Source organism: Apodemus sylvaticus, chromosome 20 (assembly GCF_947179515.1).
Source record: "Apodemus sylvaticus chromosome 20, mApoSyl1.1, whole genome shotgun sequence".
Lineage (NCBI taxonomy): Eukaryota > Metazoa > Chordata > Mammalia > Rodentia > Muridae > Apodemus > Apodemus sylvaticus.
Window position 1 is genome coordinate 31,570,978 of NC_067491.1, and position 16,218 is coordinate 31,587,195.

Sequence of the window (16,218 nt, forward strand, 5' to 3'; positions counted from 1 at the left end):
CATGTGGTTTTGTTCTTTGAGTTTGTTTATGTAGTGGATTGTATTGATGGATTTCCGTATATTGAACCAACCCTGCATTCCCGGGATAAAGCCTACTTGATCATGGTGGATGATCGTTTTGATGTGTTCTTGGATTCGGTTGGCAAGAATTTTATTGAGTATTTTTGCATCGATGTTCATAAGGGAAATTGGTCTGAAGTTCTCTTTCTTTGTTGGATCTTTGTGTGGCTTTGGTATCAGCGTAATTGTGGCTTCGTAGAAGGAATTGGGTAGTGTTCCTTCTGTTTCTATTTTGTGGAATAGTTTGAAGAGTATTGGTGTTAACTCTTCTTTGAAGGTCTGGTAGAATTCTGCACTGAAACCATCTGGTCCTGTGCTTTTTTTGGTTGGAAGACTTTCTATGACTCCTTCTATTTCTTTAGGCTTTATGGGACTGTTCAGATGGTCTAGTTGGTCCTGATTTAATTTTGGTATTTGGTATCTGTCAAGGAAATTGTCCATTTCCTCCAGATTCTCCAGTTGTGTTGAGTACAGGCTCTTGTAGTAGGATCTGATGATTTTTTGGATTTTCTCAGTTTCCGTTGTTATGTCTCCCTTTTCATTTCTAAGTTTGTTAATTTGGATACTTTCTCTGTGCCCTTTGGTCAGTCTGGCTAAGGGTTTATCTATCTTGTTGATTTTCTCAAAGAACCAGCTCCTGGTTTTGTTGATTTTTTGTATGGTTCTCTTTGTTTCTACTTGATTGATTTCGGCCCTGAGTTTGATGATTTCCTGCCTTCTACTCCTCCTGGGTGAAATAGCTTCTTTTTGTTCTAGGGCTTTCAGGTGTGTCATTAAGTTGGTAATGTATGCTCTCTCCATTTTCTTTTTGGAGGCACTCAGGGCTATGAGTTTTCCTCTTAGCACTGCTTTCATTGTGTCCCATAGATTTGGGTATGTTGTGTTTTCATTTTCATTGTGTTCTAAAAAGTCTTTAATTTCTTTCTTTATTTCTTCCTTGACCAAGGTATCATTGAGTAGAGTATTGTTCAATTTCCACGTGTATGTGGGTTTTCTGTTGTTTCTGTTGCTATTGAAGACCACTTTTATTCCATAGTGATCAGATAGGAGGCATGGGATTAGTTCTATCTTCTTATATTTGTTGAGGTCTGTCTTGTGACCAATTATATGGTCGATTTTGGAGAAGGTACCATGAGGTGCTGAAAAAAAGGTATATTCTTTTGTTTTAGGATAGAATGTTCTATATATATCAGTTAAATCTAATTGGTTCAAAGCTTCAATTAGTTTCATTGTGTCCTTGTTTAGTTTCTGTTTTCCTGATCGGTCCATTGAGGAAAGTGCAGTGTTGAAGTCACCCACAATTATTGTGTTAGGTGCAATGTGTGCTTTGAGTTTTAATAAAGTTTCTTTTATGAAAGAGGGTGCCCTTGCATTTGGAGCATAGATGTTCAGGATTGAGAGTTCTTCTTGTTGTATTTTTCCTTTGACCAGCAAGAAGTGTCCCTCAGAGTCTCTTTTGATGACTTTGGGTTGAAAGTCAATTTTATCTGATATTAAAATGGCTACTCCAGCTTGTTTCCTGAGACCATTTGCTTGTAAAATTGTCTTCCAGCCTTTTACTCTAAGGTAGTGTTTGTCTTTGACCCTGAGGTGTGTTTCCTGTAAGCAGCAAAATATAGGGTCCTGTTTACGTATCCAGTCAGTTAGTCTGTGTCTTTTTATTGGGGCATTGAGTCCATTGATGTTAAGAGATATTAAGGAATAGTGATTGTTACTTCCTATCATTTTTGACGTTATTTTTAAAATTTGATTGCTTAACTTCTTTTGGGTTTGATGAAAGGTTACTATCTTGCTTTTTTCAGGGTGAAGTTTCCCTCCTTGTATTGGTGTTGTCCTCCTATTATCCTTTTTAGGGCTGGGTTTGTGGATAGATATTGGGTGAACTTGGTTTTGTCGTGAAATATCTTAGTTTCTCCATCTATGGTGATTGAGAGTTTTGCTGGATATAGTAGTTTTGGTTGGCATTTGTGTTCTCTTAGAGTCTGCATGAGATCTGCCCAGGACCTTCTAGCCTTCATAGTCTCAGGTGAAAAGTCTGCTGTGATTCTGATAGGTCTTCCTTTATATGTTACTTGGCCTTTTTCTCTTACTGCCTTTAATATTCTTTCTTTGTTTAGAACATTTGGTGTTTTGATTATTATGTGACGGGAAGTATTTCTGTTCTGGTCCAGTCTGTTTGGAGTTCTGTAGGCTTCTTGTATATTCATGGGCATCTCTCTCTTTAGGTTAGGGAAGTTTTCTTCCATAATTTTATTGAAGATATTTGCTGGCCCTTTAAGTTGTAAGTCTTCACTCTCATCTATGCCTATAATCCTTAGGTTTGGTCTTCTCATTGTGTCCTGGATTTCCTGGATATTTTGGGTTACAAGCTTTTTGCATTTTGCATTTTCTTTAACTGTTGAGTCCATGGTTTCTATGGAATCTTTAGCATCTGAGATTCTTTCTTCTATTTCTTGTATTCTGTTGTTGATATTTGCATCTCTGTCCCCTGATTTCTTCCCAAGGCTTTCTATCTCCAAAGTTGTCTCCTTTTGAGTTTTCTTAGTTGTTTCTACTTCTGTTTTTAGATCCTGGATGGTTTTGCTTAGCTCCTTCACTTGCTTGTTTGTGCTTTCCTGTAATTCTTTAAGAGATTTTTGTGTTTTTTCTTTCATGACCTCAGCCTGTTGACCAAAGTTCTCCTGTATTTCTTTAAGAGATTTTTGTGTTTCGTCTTTCATGACCTCAGCCTGTTGACCAAAGTTCTCCTGTATTTCTTTAAGTGTTTTTTGCATTTCCTCCTTGTTGGCTTTTGTATTCTCCTGGATTTCTTTCAATGATTTTTGTGTTTCCCTTGCAAGGGCTTCTAACTTTTGATCCATTTTCTCCTGAATGTCCTTCATGTGTTCCTGTACCAGCATCATGACCAGTGATTTTAAATCCAAATCTTGTTTTACTGGTGTGATGGGGTATCCAGGACTTGCTGGTAGAGGAGAATTTGGTTCAGATGTTGCCATATTGCCTTGATTTCTGTTAGTGACGTTCCTGCGTTTGCCTTTTGCCATCTAGCTCTCACTGGTGTTACTTGGTCTTGTCAGTGCTGGACTCACCAGTGCAAGCTGCCCCTTCCCCGTTGGCCTCTGGTGCACAGCTTACACTCTGCACTGCCTGTAGAGAGGGTGCTGTTGTCCAGGCTGTTCAGATCCCGAAGCAGGCACCTGAAGGCTCCCGCTGGGGCCCGCAGGATTTATTGGAGCACACCGACTTCTCCCAGCTGGCTGCCCGGAAGCCCCCACTAGCCTCTTGAGGGACCTGGAGATGTGGCGGCCACCCAGGCTGATCTGAAGCGGAGAGAGTTGACCTGAGGGCTTCTGCCTGAGGCCTTGCCCCAGATTGTGTCTGTGGGCCAGATGGAACCCGTGTGCACCCCCAGGGAGCTCCGAAGGTGTATGTTGCTGTGACCTCCCCTGTGTTCCGCTCACTCCGCTGGGCAGCCGATTTCCCCAACCGGGCTGGCGCACACTAGGTTAGCCTTGTCGCCCGGGCCCTGAGTCCAGGCAAACGCCTGGGGGGCCAAGGTCCGAGCAAAGTTCCCCTAGGGCTATGACTGTTATTTGGGTCCGCCAGGTGACCCGGATGGCGGGCGTGCACGTCCGCGGCACTCCCCGAAAGCACCGGGAGAGTCTGTTGTGCTAATAACCTCCTGGGCGGGTTGACACACAGATGGCCCACCAAGCCGCCCAGTTCTTGGGGTCAGTCCTGTGCCTTTTGGGGCCTAGACCCCCGTTTTGTTAGCCTCAGGCTACGCTTGTTAGCCGTCTCTGCCCTCCCGAGCACTCTGGCTCCTGTAGGCAAAATGGCGGCGCGTGCGCCGGCTGGGGCAAAAAAAACTCCTGGCTGGGTTGGCGCCCCGATGGCCACTCGAACAGCCCAGGGCCTGGGTGCAGGCCAACGCCCGTCTGGCTCAGACCCCTGCGGTGTTGGGCCTAGGATTATGTTTGTGTACCTCAGTCTGACCGATCTCTGGAGCCCGGGATCAAGATGGAGGTGAGTCTCTCCTGACTGGCGGGAAGCCGAGTTCTGAAGTGGCTTCCGTGCAGTGAAAGGCTCCGCAGAACCGCAGCTGCTTGCCGCCCGGCTGGTCAGCGAAGGTCAGTGGTCGTGGGCGCAGGGCCTAACTGGACCCTGTGTCGCCTTGGTTCCACCGCTGATGGCTCTTCAGCTGGAGCAGCCACTGCTACCGCCGCCGCCGCCCTCATTTTCTTTTTAAAAAAAATTTAAATTTTTTAATTTTTTTATTCAATATGTTTTTATTTACATTTCAAATGATTTCCCCTTTTCTGGCTCCCCACTCCCTGAAAGTCCCATAAGCCCTCCTCCCTCTCCCTGTTCCCCCATCCACCCCTTCCCACTTCCCTTTCATTCAAAGTGTCTAGTCTGTCTTGCTCTGTTGAGTCTTTGAAAGAGTTGGAATATAACTTAAAAATATTTTGTATCATTTTTAGTCTTTTTGTTAACATTCAGATTTGAATTACTTACTAATTTTGAGTTTTGTTGCATCATTGCAGATATTTTGTATATCTGTATATTTTTTAACTACAGTGGAAATGTAATTGTATAATAGTATAAGTCAAAACTATATGCACGATTCAGGCTTAAGTAGATAGTAGTTTTCTTTGTATTATACTGAGTACATTAATAACCTGTGTACATGAACAAGCAGTACAGATAATAAAAACACACAAGAGAAAAAATAAAGATAGAAAGTCATCAGGGGCAAGGAATATTTTGAAGGGATAATTAAGCATAATAACTGACTTCTATAAATTAATAATGACTTAATTTGTAAAATTTTAAGAGGATAAATATATTTATAAAGAAATTATTAGAGGTTTTGGAAGGTTTACAGTAAATCATATTCTCAGTATGTATATTTAGACATTAGTAAAATAGTTTTACTCTATTCTGGCTTTCTTCAATAATCAATAATAAAGATATTCTTTTAACCTTTAAGATATTATCTGGAATAGAAAAGGAAGAATTTATGAGAAGTCTAGCTCCTTCTGCCAGGTGTGTTTCCGTTCCTGAGCCTATTACTCTTGACACACGCATGGATGAATATATTTTACCAGGTGGGAAATATTCACAATTATATGTTTAAACATTTTTTACATGATGTATCAAAGTGTGTTGAAATTTTTTATGGGTACTTGTAAATATGCAACTGAATGGGATTTTTGGGGGAGGGGGAACCAGGAAAGGGGACAACATTTGAAATGTAAATAAAGAATATAACTAATTAAAAAAATTAAAACTGAAAGTCATTATTTCTTTTTTTATTCAATATATTTTTTATTTACATTTCAAATGACTTCCCCTTTTCTAGGCCCCCACTCCCCGAAAGTCCCATAAGCCCCCTTCCCACACCTGTTCTCCCACCCACCACTTCCCACTTCCCTGTTCTGGTTTTGTCCTATACTGCTTTACTGAGTCTTTCCAGAACAAGGGGCCACTCCTCCGATCTTCTTGTACCTCATTTGATGTGTGATTATGTTTTGGGTATTCCAGTTTTCTAGGTTAATATCCACTTATTACTGAGTGCATACCATGATTGGTCTTTTGAGACTGGGTTACCTCACTTAGTATGATGTTCTCCAGCTCCATCCATTTGCCTAAGAATTTCATGAATTCATTGTTTCTAATGGCGGAATTGTGTATATATACCACATTTTTTTGCATCCACTCTTCTGTTGAGGGATACCTGGGTTCTTTCCAGTTTCTCGCTATTATAAATAGGGCTGCTAGGAACATAGTGAAGCATGTATCCTTATTATATGCTGGGGAATCCTCTGGGTATATGCCCAGGAGTGGTATAGCAGGATCTTCCAGAAGTGAGGTGCCCAGTTTTCTGAGGAACCGCCAAACTAATTTCCAGAGTGGTTGTACTAATTTGCAACCCCACCAGAAGTGGAGTTACTCTTTCTCCACATCCTCGCCAACACCTGCTATCTCCTGAATTTTTAATCTTAGCCATTCTGACTGGTGTAAGGTGAAATCTCAGGGCTGTTTTGATTTGCATTTCCCTAATGACTAATGATGTTGAGCATTTTTTAAGATGCTACTCCGCCATCCGAAGTTCTTCAGGTGAAAATTCTTTGTTTAACTCTGAACCCCATTTTTAATAGGGTTATTTGGTTTTCTGGAGTCTAACTTCTTGAGTTCTCTCTATATATTGGATATTAGCCCTCTATCTGATGTAGGGTTGGTGAAGATCTTTTTCCAATTTGTTGGTTGCCGATTTGTCTGGCTTTATGTGGAGGTCCTTGATCCATTTGGAATTGAGCTTAGTACAAGGAGACAAGGATGGATCAATTCACATTCTTCTGCATGCTGACCTGCAGTTGAACCAGCACCATTTGTTGAAAAGGCTATCTTTTTTCATTGGATGTTTTCATGCCCTTTGTCGAGGATCAAGTGGCCATAGGTGGGTGGGTTCATTTCTGGATCTTCAATCCTGTTCCATTGATCTGCCTGCTTGTCACTGTACCAATACCATGCAGTTTTGAACACTATTGCTCTGTAGTATTGCTTGAGGTCAGGGATACTGATTCCCCCAGAATTTCTTTTGTTGTTGAGAATAATTTTAGCTATCCTCGGTTTTTTGTTATTCCAGATGAATTTGAGAATTGCTCTTTCTAACTGTGAAGAATTGAGTTGGGATTTTGATGGCTATTGCTTTGAATCTGTATATTGCTTTTGGCAAAATGGCCATTTTAACTATATTGATCCTACCGATCCATGAGCATGGGAGGCTTTTTCATTTTTTGAGGTCTTCTTCCATTTCCTTCTTTAGAGTCTTGAAGTTCTTGTCATACAAATCTTTCACATGTTTGGTAAGACTCACCCCAAGGTACTTTATACTGTTTGTGGCTATTGTGAAGGGTGTCATTTCCCTAATTTCTTTCTCAGCCTGCTTATCCTTTGAGTATAGGAAGGCTACTGCTTTGCTTGAGTTGATTTTATAACCTGCCACTTTGCTGAAGTTGTTTCTCACCTATAGGAGTTCTCTAGTGGAGTTTTTTGTGTCACTTAGGTAGACTATCATATCATCTGCAAATAATGATAGTTTGACTTCTTCCTTTCCAATTTGTATCCCTTTGACCTCCTTATGTTGTCTAATTGCCCTAGCTAGTACCTCAAGTACAATATTGAAAAGATAAGGAGAAAGGGGGCAGCCCTGTCTAGTTCCTGATTTTAGTGGGATTGCTTCAAGTTTCTCTCCATTTAGTTTGATGCTGGCTACGGGTTTGCTGTATATTGCTTTTACTATGTTTAGGTATGGGACTTGAATTCCTGTTCTTTCCAAGACTTTAAGCCTGAAAAGATGCTGAATTTTGTCAAATGCTTTTTCAGCATCCAATGAAATGACCATGTGGTTTTTTTCTTTGAGTTTGTTTATATAGTGGATTGCATTGATGGATTTCTGTATATTGAACCAACCCTGCATCCCTGGGATAAAGCCTACTTGATCATGATGGATGATCGTTTTGATGTGTTCTTGGATTTGGTTGGCAAGAATTTTATTGAGTATTTTTGCAATCGACGTTCATAAGGGAAATTGGTCTGAAGTTTTATTTCTTTGTTGGATCTTTGTGTGGTTTTGGTATCAGCATAATTGTGGCTTCATAGAAGGAATTGGGTAGTGTTCCTTCTGTTTCTATTTTGTGGAATAGTTTGAAGAGTATTGGTGTTAGGTCTTCTTTGAAGGTCTGGTAGAATTCTGCACTGAAACCATCTGGTCCTGTGCTTTTTTTGGTTGGAAGACTTTCTATGACCCCTTCTATTTCTTTAGGGGTTATGGGACTGTTTAGATGATCTATTTGGTCCTGATTTAATTTTGGTATTTGGTACCTGTCTAGGAAATTGTCCATTTTCTCCAAATTTTGCAGTTATGTTGAGTATAGACTTTTGTAGTAGGATCTGATGATTTTTTTGGATTTCCTCAGTTTCTGTTGTTATATCCCCTCTCTCATTTCTAATTTTGTTAATTTGGATACTTTCTCTGTGCCCTTTGGTCAGTCTGGCTAAGGATTTATCTATCTTGTTGATTTTCTCAAAGAATCAGCGCCTGGATTCGTTGATTCTTTGTATGGTTCCCTTTGTTTCCACTTGATTGATTTCAACCCTGAGTTTGATGATTTCCTGTCTTCTACTCCTCCTGGGTGAATTGGCTTCTTTTTGTCCCAGGGCTTCAGGTGTGTCGTTAAGCTGCTAGTGTATGCTCTCTCCATTTTCTTTTTGGAGGCACTCAGGGCTATGAGTTTTCCTCTTAGCACTGCTTTCATTGTGTCCCATAGATTTGGGTATGTTGTGTCTTCATTTTCATTAAATTCCAAAAAGTCTTTGGTTTCTTTCCTTATCTCTTCCTTGGCAAAGGTATCATTGAGTAGAGTACTGCTCAGTTTCCAAGTGTATTTGGGCTTTCTGTTGTTTTTGTTGCTATTGAAAACCACTCTTACTCCATAGCGATCTGATAGGAGGCATGGGATTAGTTCGATCTTCTTATATTTGTTGAGGTCTGTCTTGTGACCAATTATATGGTCGATTTTGGAGAAGGTACCATGAGGTGCTGAGAAAAAGGTATATTCTTTTGCTTTAGGGTGAAATGTTCTATAAATATCAGTCAAATCCAATTGGTCCAAAGCTTAAATTAGTTTTGCTGTCTCCCTGTTTAGTTTCTGTTTTCCTGATCGGTCCATCGAGGAGAGTGGAGTGTTGAAGTCCCCCATAATTATTGTGTTAGGTGATATGTGTGCTTTGAGCTTTAGTAGTTTCTTTTACGAATGAGGGTGCCCTTGCATTTGGCACATAGATGTTCAGAATTGAAAGTTCTTCTTGGTGGATTTTTCCTTTGACCAGCAAGAAGTGTCCTTCTGTGTCTCTTTTGATGACTTTAGGTTGAAAGTCAATTTTATCTGATATTAGAATGGCTACTCTGGCTGGTTTCCCGAGACCATTGGCTTGTAAAATTGTCTTCCAGCCTTTTACTCTAAAGTAGTTTTTGTCTTTGACACTGAGGTGTGTCTCCCCTATGCAGCAAAATGTAGGGTTCTGTTTCCTTATCCAGTCTGTTAGTCTATGTCTTTTTATTGGGGGGATTGAGTCCATTGATGTTAAGAGATAATAAGGAATAGTGATTATTACTTCTTGTCATTTTAATGTTATTTTTATATTTGAGTGGTTATCTTCTTTTGGGTTTGATAAAGGAAGGTAACCGTCTTGCTTTTTCCACGGTGTAGTTTCCCTCCTTGTATTGGAGATTTCCTCCTCTTATTCTTTGCAGAGCTGGGTTTGTGGAAAGATATTGTGTAAATTTGGTTTTGTCATGGAATATCTTGGTTTCTCCATCTATTGTGATTGATTGAGAGTATTGCTGGGTATAGTAGTCTTGGCTGACATTTGTGTTCTCTTAGTATCTGCATGAGATCTGCCCAGGATCTTCTAGCTTTCATGTTCTCTGGTGAGAAGTCTGGTGTGATTCTGATAGGTCTTCCTTTATATGTTACTTGGCCTTTTTCTCTTACTGCCTTTAATATTCTTTCTTTGTTTAGTGCATTTGGGGTTTTGATTATTATGCGGCGAGAGGTATTTCTGCTCAGGTTCAGTCTGTTTGGAGTTCTGTAGGCTTCTTGCATATTCATGGGCATCTCTCTCTTTAAGTTGGGAAAGTTTTCTTCCATACTTTTGTTGAAGATATTTGCCCTTTCAGTTGTAAATCTTCATTCTCATCTACACCTATAATCCTTAGGTTTGGTCTTCTCATTGTATCCTGGAGTTCCTGGATGTTCTGGGATACAAGCTTTTTGCATTTTGCATTTTCTTTGACAGTTGAGTCAATGGTTTCTATGGTATCTTCGGCATCTGAGATTCTTTCTTCCATCTCTTGTATTCTGTTGTTGATATTTGCATCTATGGCCCCTGATTTCTTCTCAAGGTTTTCTATCTCCAAAGTTGTCTCCCTTTGTGATTTCTTAGTTGTTTCTACTTCTGTTTTTAGATCCAGGATGGTTTTGCTCAGTTCCATCATTTGTTTGTTTGTGTTTTCCTTTAATTCTTTAATAAGAGATTTTTGTGTTTCCTCTTTCATGACTTCTGCCTATTGACTCAAGTTCTCCTGCATTTCTTTAAGTTTTTTTTTGCGTTTCTTCTTTATTGGCTTCTGTCTCTTGAGCCTTATTCTCCTGAATTTCTTTAGGTGATTTTTGTGTTTCCATTATACGGGTTTCTAGCTTATTCATGTTCCCCTGTATTTCTTTAAGAGATTGATTTATGTCCTTTTTGTGTTCTTCTAGCAGCATCATGACTAGTGATGTTAAATCCAAATCTTGTTTCTCTGGTATATTGGCATAACCAGGACTTGCTGATGTTGGAGAGTTTGTTTCAGACACTGCCATATTGCCTAGATTTCTGTTAGTAGCATTCCTGTGTTTGCCCTTTGCCATCTTGTTCTCTGGCATTAGTTGGTCTTGTCTCTGGCTGGTGTTTGAGCCTCCTGAGAGGCTCTAAGGCTATTTCTGCAATACTGGATGGCTGGGTTTCCCCTGTTGCAGATTGCTGATGTGCTGTCCTCCTTTTGGGTGCCCTTGCAGCCCTAGTGTACTTTGCCCCAGATTGTGTCTATGAACCAATTGGTGCCTGTTTGCTCCTTCAGGGAGTGCTGAGGGTGTATGCTGTAGGGACCTTTTCTGAGTGCTGATCACTCTGCTGGGCAGCCGAACTCCCACCTGGGTTGGTGCACACAAGGCTAGCCTAGCTGCTCAGGCCCTGAGTCTAGGCAAAAGCCTGGGTGGCCAAGTTCTGAGCAAAGTTCCCCTTGGGCTATAAGTGTTAGTTGGTTTTGTCAGGTGGCCAGGATGGGGCCTGCGCATGCTCCCTGAACGTGCCGGGAGAGTCTGCTGGGCTAACAACCTCCTGGCCGGGTTGGCACACAGATGGCCCACCGAGCAGCTCAGGGCCTGGGGTCAGTCCAGGGCCTATTGGGGCCTAGATCCCCTGCTATGTTAGCCTCAGGCTATGACTCTTAGCTGACTTTGCCTGCTAGAACTCTCTGGCATCCCATAGGCAAAATGGCGTTGTGCGCACTGGCAGGGCAAAGAACCTCCTGGCCGGGTTGGCACCCTGATGGCTCCCTGAACAACCCAGGGCCTGGGTGCAGGCCAACTCCTGTCGGGCTTAGACCCCCACGATGTTGGCCTTGGGTTATGTTTGCGTACCTCAGTCTGTCTGATCTCTCTGGCCTCCGAGAACCAAGATGGCGGAGAGTCTCTCGCAACTGACTGGCAGGAGGCAGAATTATGAAGTGGCTTCTGTGCGGTGAAACTGCTTGCAGCCCGGCTCACCAGCGATAGTCAGTGGTCCTGGGCACAGGGCCTGCCTGGACCCTGTCACCTTGGTTCCACTGCTGATGGCCCTTCCTCTGGACTAGCCGCTGCTGCTGTTGCTGCTGCTGCAGCAGACCGCCGGAACTTCTACCGGAAGTCATTATTTCTTAATAAAATACAAAAAAGGATGAATTCCAGAATACATGGAAAAGACAAGGGGTGAGTTGGAGGGGATGGAAATGACAGAAATATTTTTAGTTAGTTTTTAAAATCCACTCATCATCTTTCTGGCTTCATACCCAGGAGGCAGAAATGGTTTAATACATGTATATATGTATGTGTATTATATATATATATATATATATATATATATATATATATATATATATATATATATTATTCAGTATATAACTGAACTCAAGGACAGAAATCGCATGATCAATAGATACTGTGTCTTTGAAAGACTCCCACATCCCTTCATAATAAATACTCTATTGGGATTGAGGATGTAGGGAATTTTTCTAAATATTATAAAGGTTGTCCATGACAAACTTATAGCCATCATCTTGTTAAATGGTGAAAAAGTTGAGACATTCCCATTAAGATCATTACAAGCCAAAGTTATCTCTTTTCACTACTCTGTCAAAATATGTTTCCTGAAATCCTATCTAGAATAATACAAGAAGAAAATAAAAGGGGTATAAGTAGGAAAAGAAGTCAAAATACCTCTATTTGCCGAGAACCCTTGCAGATACTTGACTCTGTATATGAGAGGCCCCAAGACTTCACCAGAAATCATCTAGATCTAAAAAACATATTCATCAAAGTGTCAGGTTATAAAATAATCATAGTCAAATCGACATGCTTTCCATATACCAAGAGAAACAGAGAGACTAAGAAAGAAATCAGATACATGAATTTCCCTGTATTAGGGGCAGGTGGAGATGGAAATAGGAGGGATCAGATCAGCGAGGAGGGAGAGAAAAGTACTGGGAGAAAACTGCAATTGGGGCATTTTAAGGGCTAAGTATAAACCTGGGGCAATGGAAACTCCCAGGAATTTATGAGGGTCACCTTCATAGATTCTTAATAAAGGGGGATTCAGAGCCAGAACCTGGCATTTGTTATAACCAGTATAGAGATACAGTAGAGAGTTTCAGACACAAACAAGGCACAAAACCTTGGACTTAAAAATTTTGTCTTGCCTGTAAGATGTAGTGGGGTAAACTGGCACTGAAATTGTGAGTGGCCAATTAATGATTGGTCCAGCTTGAGACCCATGCCACAGAAGGGACACACATATGACATTTCTTGGAAGGACAGAAACTAGAGGCTGGAAGGCCCAGAGAACCAGAAGAGAACTAAACACTTCTGGCAAAAATGAGAGGAAAGGAAGGAAGGAAGGAAGAAGGGAAAGAGGGAAGGATGGAGGGATTGAGGAGGGGGAAGGAAGGATTCCTAATGATAATCTGCTATAGTAGAAGACAGGAGGCTGGTATAATCATAGTTCAGAGAGACTCCATCCAGCAACTGCTGAAATCATATGCAGACACCCACAGCTAAACATTAGACAGAACTCAGCAAATCATGAGGAAGAATGGAAGGAAGAATTATAGGAGCCAGAGGGGTCAAGGACACCACAAGAATAGCCACAGAATCAACTAACCTTGGTCCATAGGGGTCCCAGAGACTAAGTCCACAATCAGGGAGCTTGCATGAGTCTGACCTGGGTTGTCTGCGTATATGTTTTGGTCGTATAGCTAGGTCTTCTTGCAAGACTCCAAACAGTCCTAGCAGGGTAGTCTCTGACTCCTTTGCCTACTTTTGGGGCCCCATTTCTCCTACTGGGTTGCCTCATACAACATTAATATGAAAGAAAGTGCCTAATCTTATTGCAACTTAACATGCCATGTTTAGTTGACATTCCTAAGAGGCCTGCCCATTTCTGAGAAGAAATGGAAGAGTGTGTGTGTGTGTGTGTGTGTGTGTGTGTGCTGTGACTAGGAGAACAGGAGAACAGGCTAGGAGGAGAGGAGGGAGAGGAAACCTTAGTCAAGGTGATATATAAGACAATGAATAAATAGCTCTTTTTAAAAGATAAAAATATTTATTTGCTTTATGTCTGTATAGAACTATATTTAGGCTCTTCCTGAAAATATGAATATGAGAAACTAAAGTGGAAATTTCTAGTTTCTTTGGAGACTCAGGTTATAATAATGTTTCACTGGGGCAGACACAGGTAAAAGAATGTTTTGCTGAAGCAGACACAGGAAAGAATGTTTTGCTATAGCAAACACATGAAAGGACTCATTATATTTAGAAAGAATATAAATCTGACCCGACAGACAGTGCAAGCTCGAGCATTGGTTCACTTGGCTCTGCCTTGCTAGCCTTTCCTGAGGACACGTGCAATGCATGTAGTTGTTCACATTGTGTTGCTGAGCTCTGCTTGTGGTAACTTCATAGAGAGAAAATCAGCAAAGAACTTCATGTGAGCTTCTCTCAAAATGAATGAATGAATGAATGAATGAATGAATGAATAATAACAAATAATAAATAGTTTTTTAAGAGAAAGAAACCAGGGAACCAATTCCATTCACTATATATCTTTGTTTTTTATTATTATTATTATTTTCTATATTCTTTGATTACATTTCAAATGATTTTCCGTTTCCCAGTTCCCCCCTCCCCATAAGTCCCATAAGCCCTCTTCCCTCTGCCTGTTCCCCAGTCAACCCCCTCCCACTTCTCTGCCCTGGCAATCCCCTACAATGCTGCATGAAATGCCATGGAAAAACCAGTTGGGGAGGTGAGGCCTTATTTGGTTTATGCTTCTTAATCACTGTTCACCACAGAAAAAAGTCAGGAGGGGAACTCAGGGCAGGAACCTGGAGGCAGTAACTGAGGCAGAGGTCACGAAGATATGCTGCTTACTAGCTTACTCCCCCATGCCTCCTCAGCCTGCTTTCTTAAAGAACCCATGTCACCAGCTCAGGGGTAACCCACTTGGAATGAGCTGGGTCCTTCCAAATCAATCATTATTTTAAAAACTGATCTACGGGACTGAACTACAGCTTTGTCTTAAGAGAGAATTTCCTCAACTGAGGTTTCTTCTTCTTACATGACTTTAATTTCTGTTGACATAAAACCAGACAGCATAGCATCGAAGGAAAAATTTAAGTACTCATGTATAAAATTAAAAAAAAACAAAGTTAATACTAAGATAAAACACTGATGTTCCAGGCTAATATCCACTTATCAGTGACTGCATACCATGTCTGTTCTTTTGTGATTGGGTCACCTCACTCAGGATGACATTCTCCAGTTCCACCCACTTGCCTAAGAATTTCATGAATTCATTGTTTTTAATAGCCGAGTAGAATTCCATAGTGTAAAATACCACATTTTCTGTATCCATTCCTTCATTGAAGGACATCTGGCTTCTTTCTAGCTTCTGGCTATTATAAATAGGACTGCTATGAACACAGTAGAGCATGTGTCCTTATTATATGCTGGGGAATCCTCTGGGTATAAGCCCAGGAGTCATATAACAGGGTCCTTCAGTAGTATCATGCACAGTTTTCTGAGAAACTGCCAGATTGATTTCCAGAGTGGTTGTAACAGCTTGCAATCCCACCAGCAGTGGAGGAGTGTTCCTCTTTCTCCACAACCTCACCAGCACCTGCTGTCTCCTGAGTTTTTCATCTTAGCCATTCTGACTGGTGTGAGGTGAAATCTCAGAGTTGTTTTGATTTGCATTTCCCTGATGACTAAGGACGTTAAACATTTCTTTAGGTGTTTCTCAGCCTTTTGATATTCCTCTGGTGAAAATTGTTTGTTTAGCTCTGTACCCCATTTTTTAATAGGGATATTTGGCTCTCTGGAGTCTACCTTCTTGAGTTCTTTGTATACCTTGGAATTAGCCCTCTGTCAGACATTGGGTTGATAAAGATCTTTTCCCAATTTGGCGGTTGCCGTTTTGTCCTTTTGACAGTGTCCTTTGCCTTACAGAAACTTTGTAAATTTATGAGGTCCATTTGTCAATTCTTGATCTTAGAGTATAAGCTATTGGTGTTCTGTTCAGGAAAATTTCCCCTGGGCCCATGTTAGCCCAGAAGCTCAGAATACTCCAGAATCAATTCACATATCAAATGATGCCTGAGAAGAAGGGAGGAGAGGCCCCTGGTCCTGGAAAGGCTCAGTGCAACAGTGTAGGGGAATACCAGGACAGGGAAGTGGGAAGGGGTTGATTGGGGAACAGGGGGGAGGAAAGAGGGCTTATGGGACTTTCATGGAGGGGACAACATTTAAAATGTAAATAAAGAATATATCTAATAAAAAAAGAAAAAGTAAAAAAATAAAAGAATACTCAATAAAATTTTTGCCAACCAAATCCAAGAACACATCAAAGCATCCAAACAGTTATTCACTGTAAAAACCATACCAAACCAAACCAATCCAACCAACCAACCAACCAAACAAACAAACAAACACCGTCAAAAGGGATTGTAGAACACACCACAAGATGAAATCGTTTAAGTACATGGTTTGGGAGTATTATTATTAGGAAAATCCCAAAAGTAATCAACAAAGTCACTGTAATTCCCTTCAAAATTACAATATAATTTTTGACAGAAAATTTTAAAAATCTTAAAATTCATATGGAAATACAAATGATCAGTTAACCAAAAGAATTGTGAACAATATCTCTTAACTATATCACTTAGCTCCGAATGCACAGACACATCCAAAAACACAATATTATTTTAAATTCTAGGGGTTGCTGATTTCTCTTCCA

At 40.8% G+C, this 16,218-nt stretch overlaps 1 protein-coding gene across 1 annotated transcript in view; it reads left to right on the top strand.

Moving 5' to 3' along the window:
• The window catches only part of Lrriq1 (leucine rich repeats and IQ motif containing 1), a 190,715-nt gene that overhangs the window by 17,124 nt on the left and 157,373 nt on the right, over nucleotides 1-16,218 (top strand). Inside the window, exon 4 of the mRNA XM_052165529.1 lies at nucleotides 5,054-5,171. Coding sequence (XP_052021489.1) covers nucleotides 5,054-5,171 — 118 coding nt within the window. The remainder of the gene's footprint in view (nucleotides 1-5,053; nucleotides 5,172-16,218) is intronic.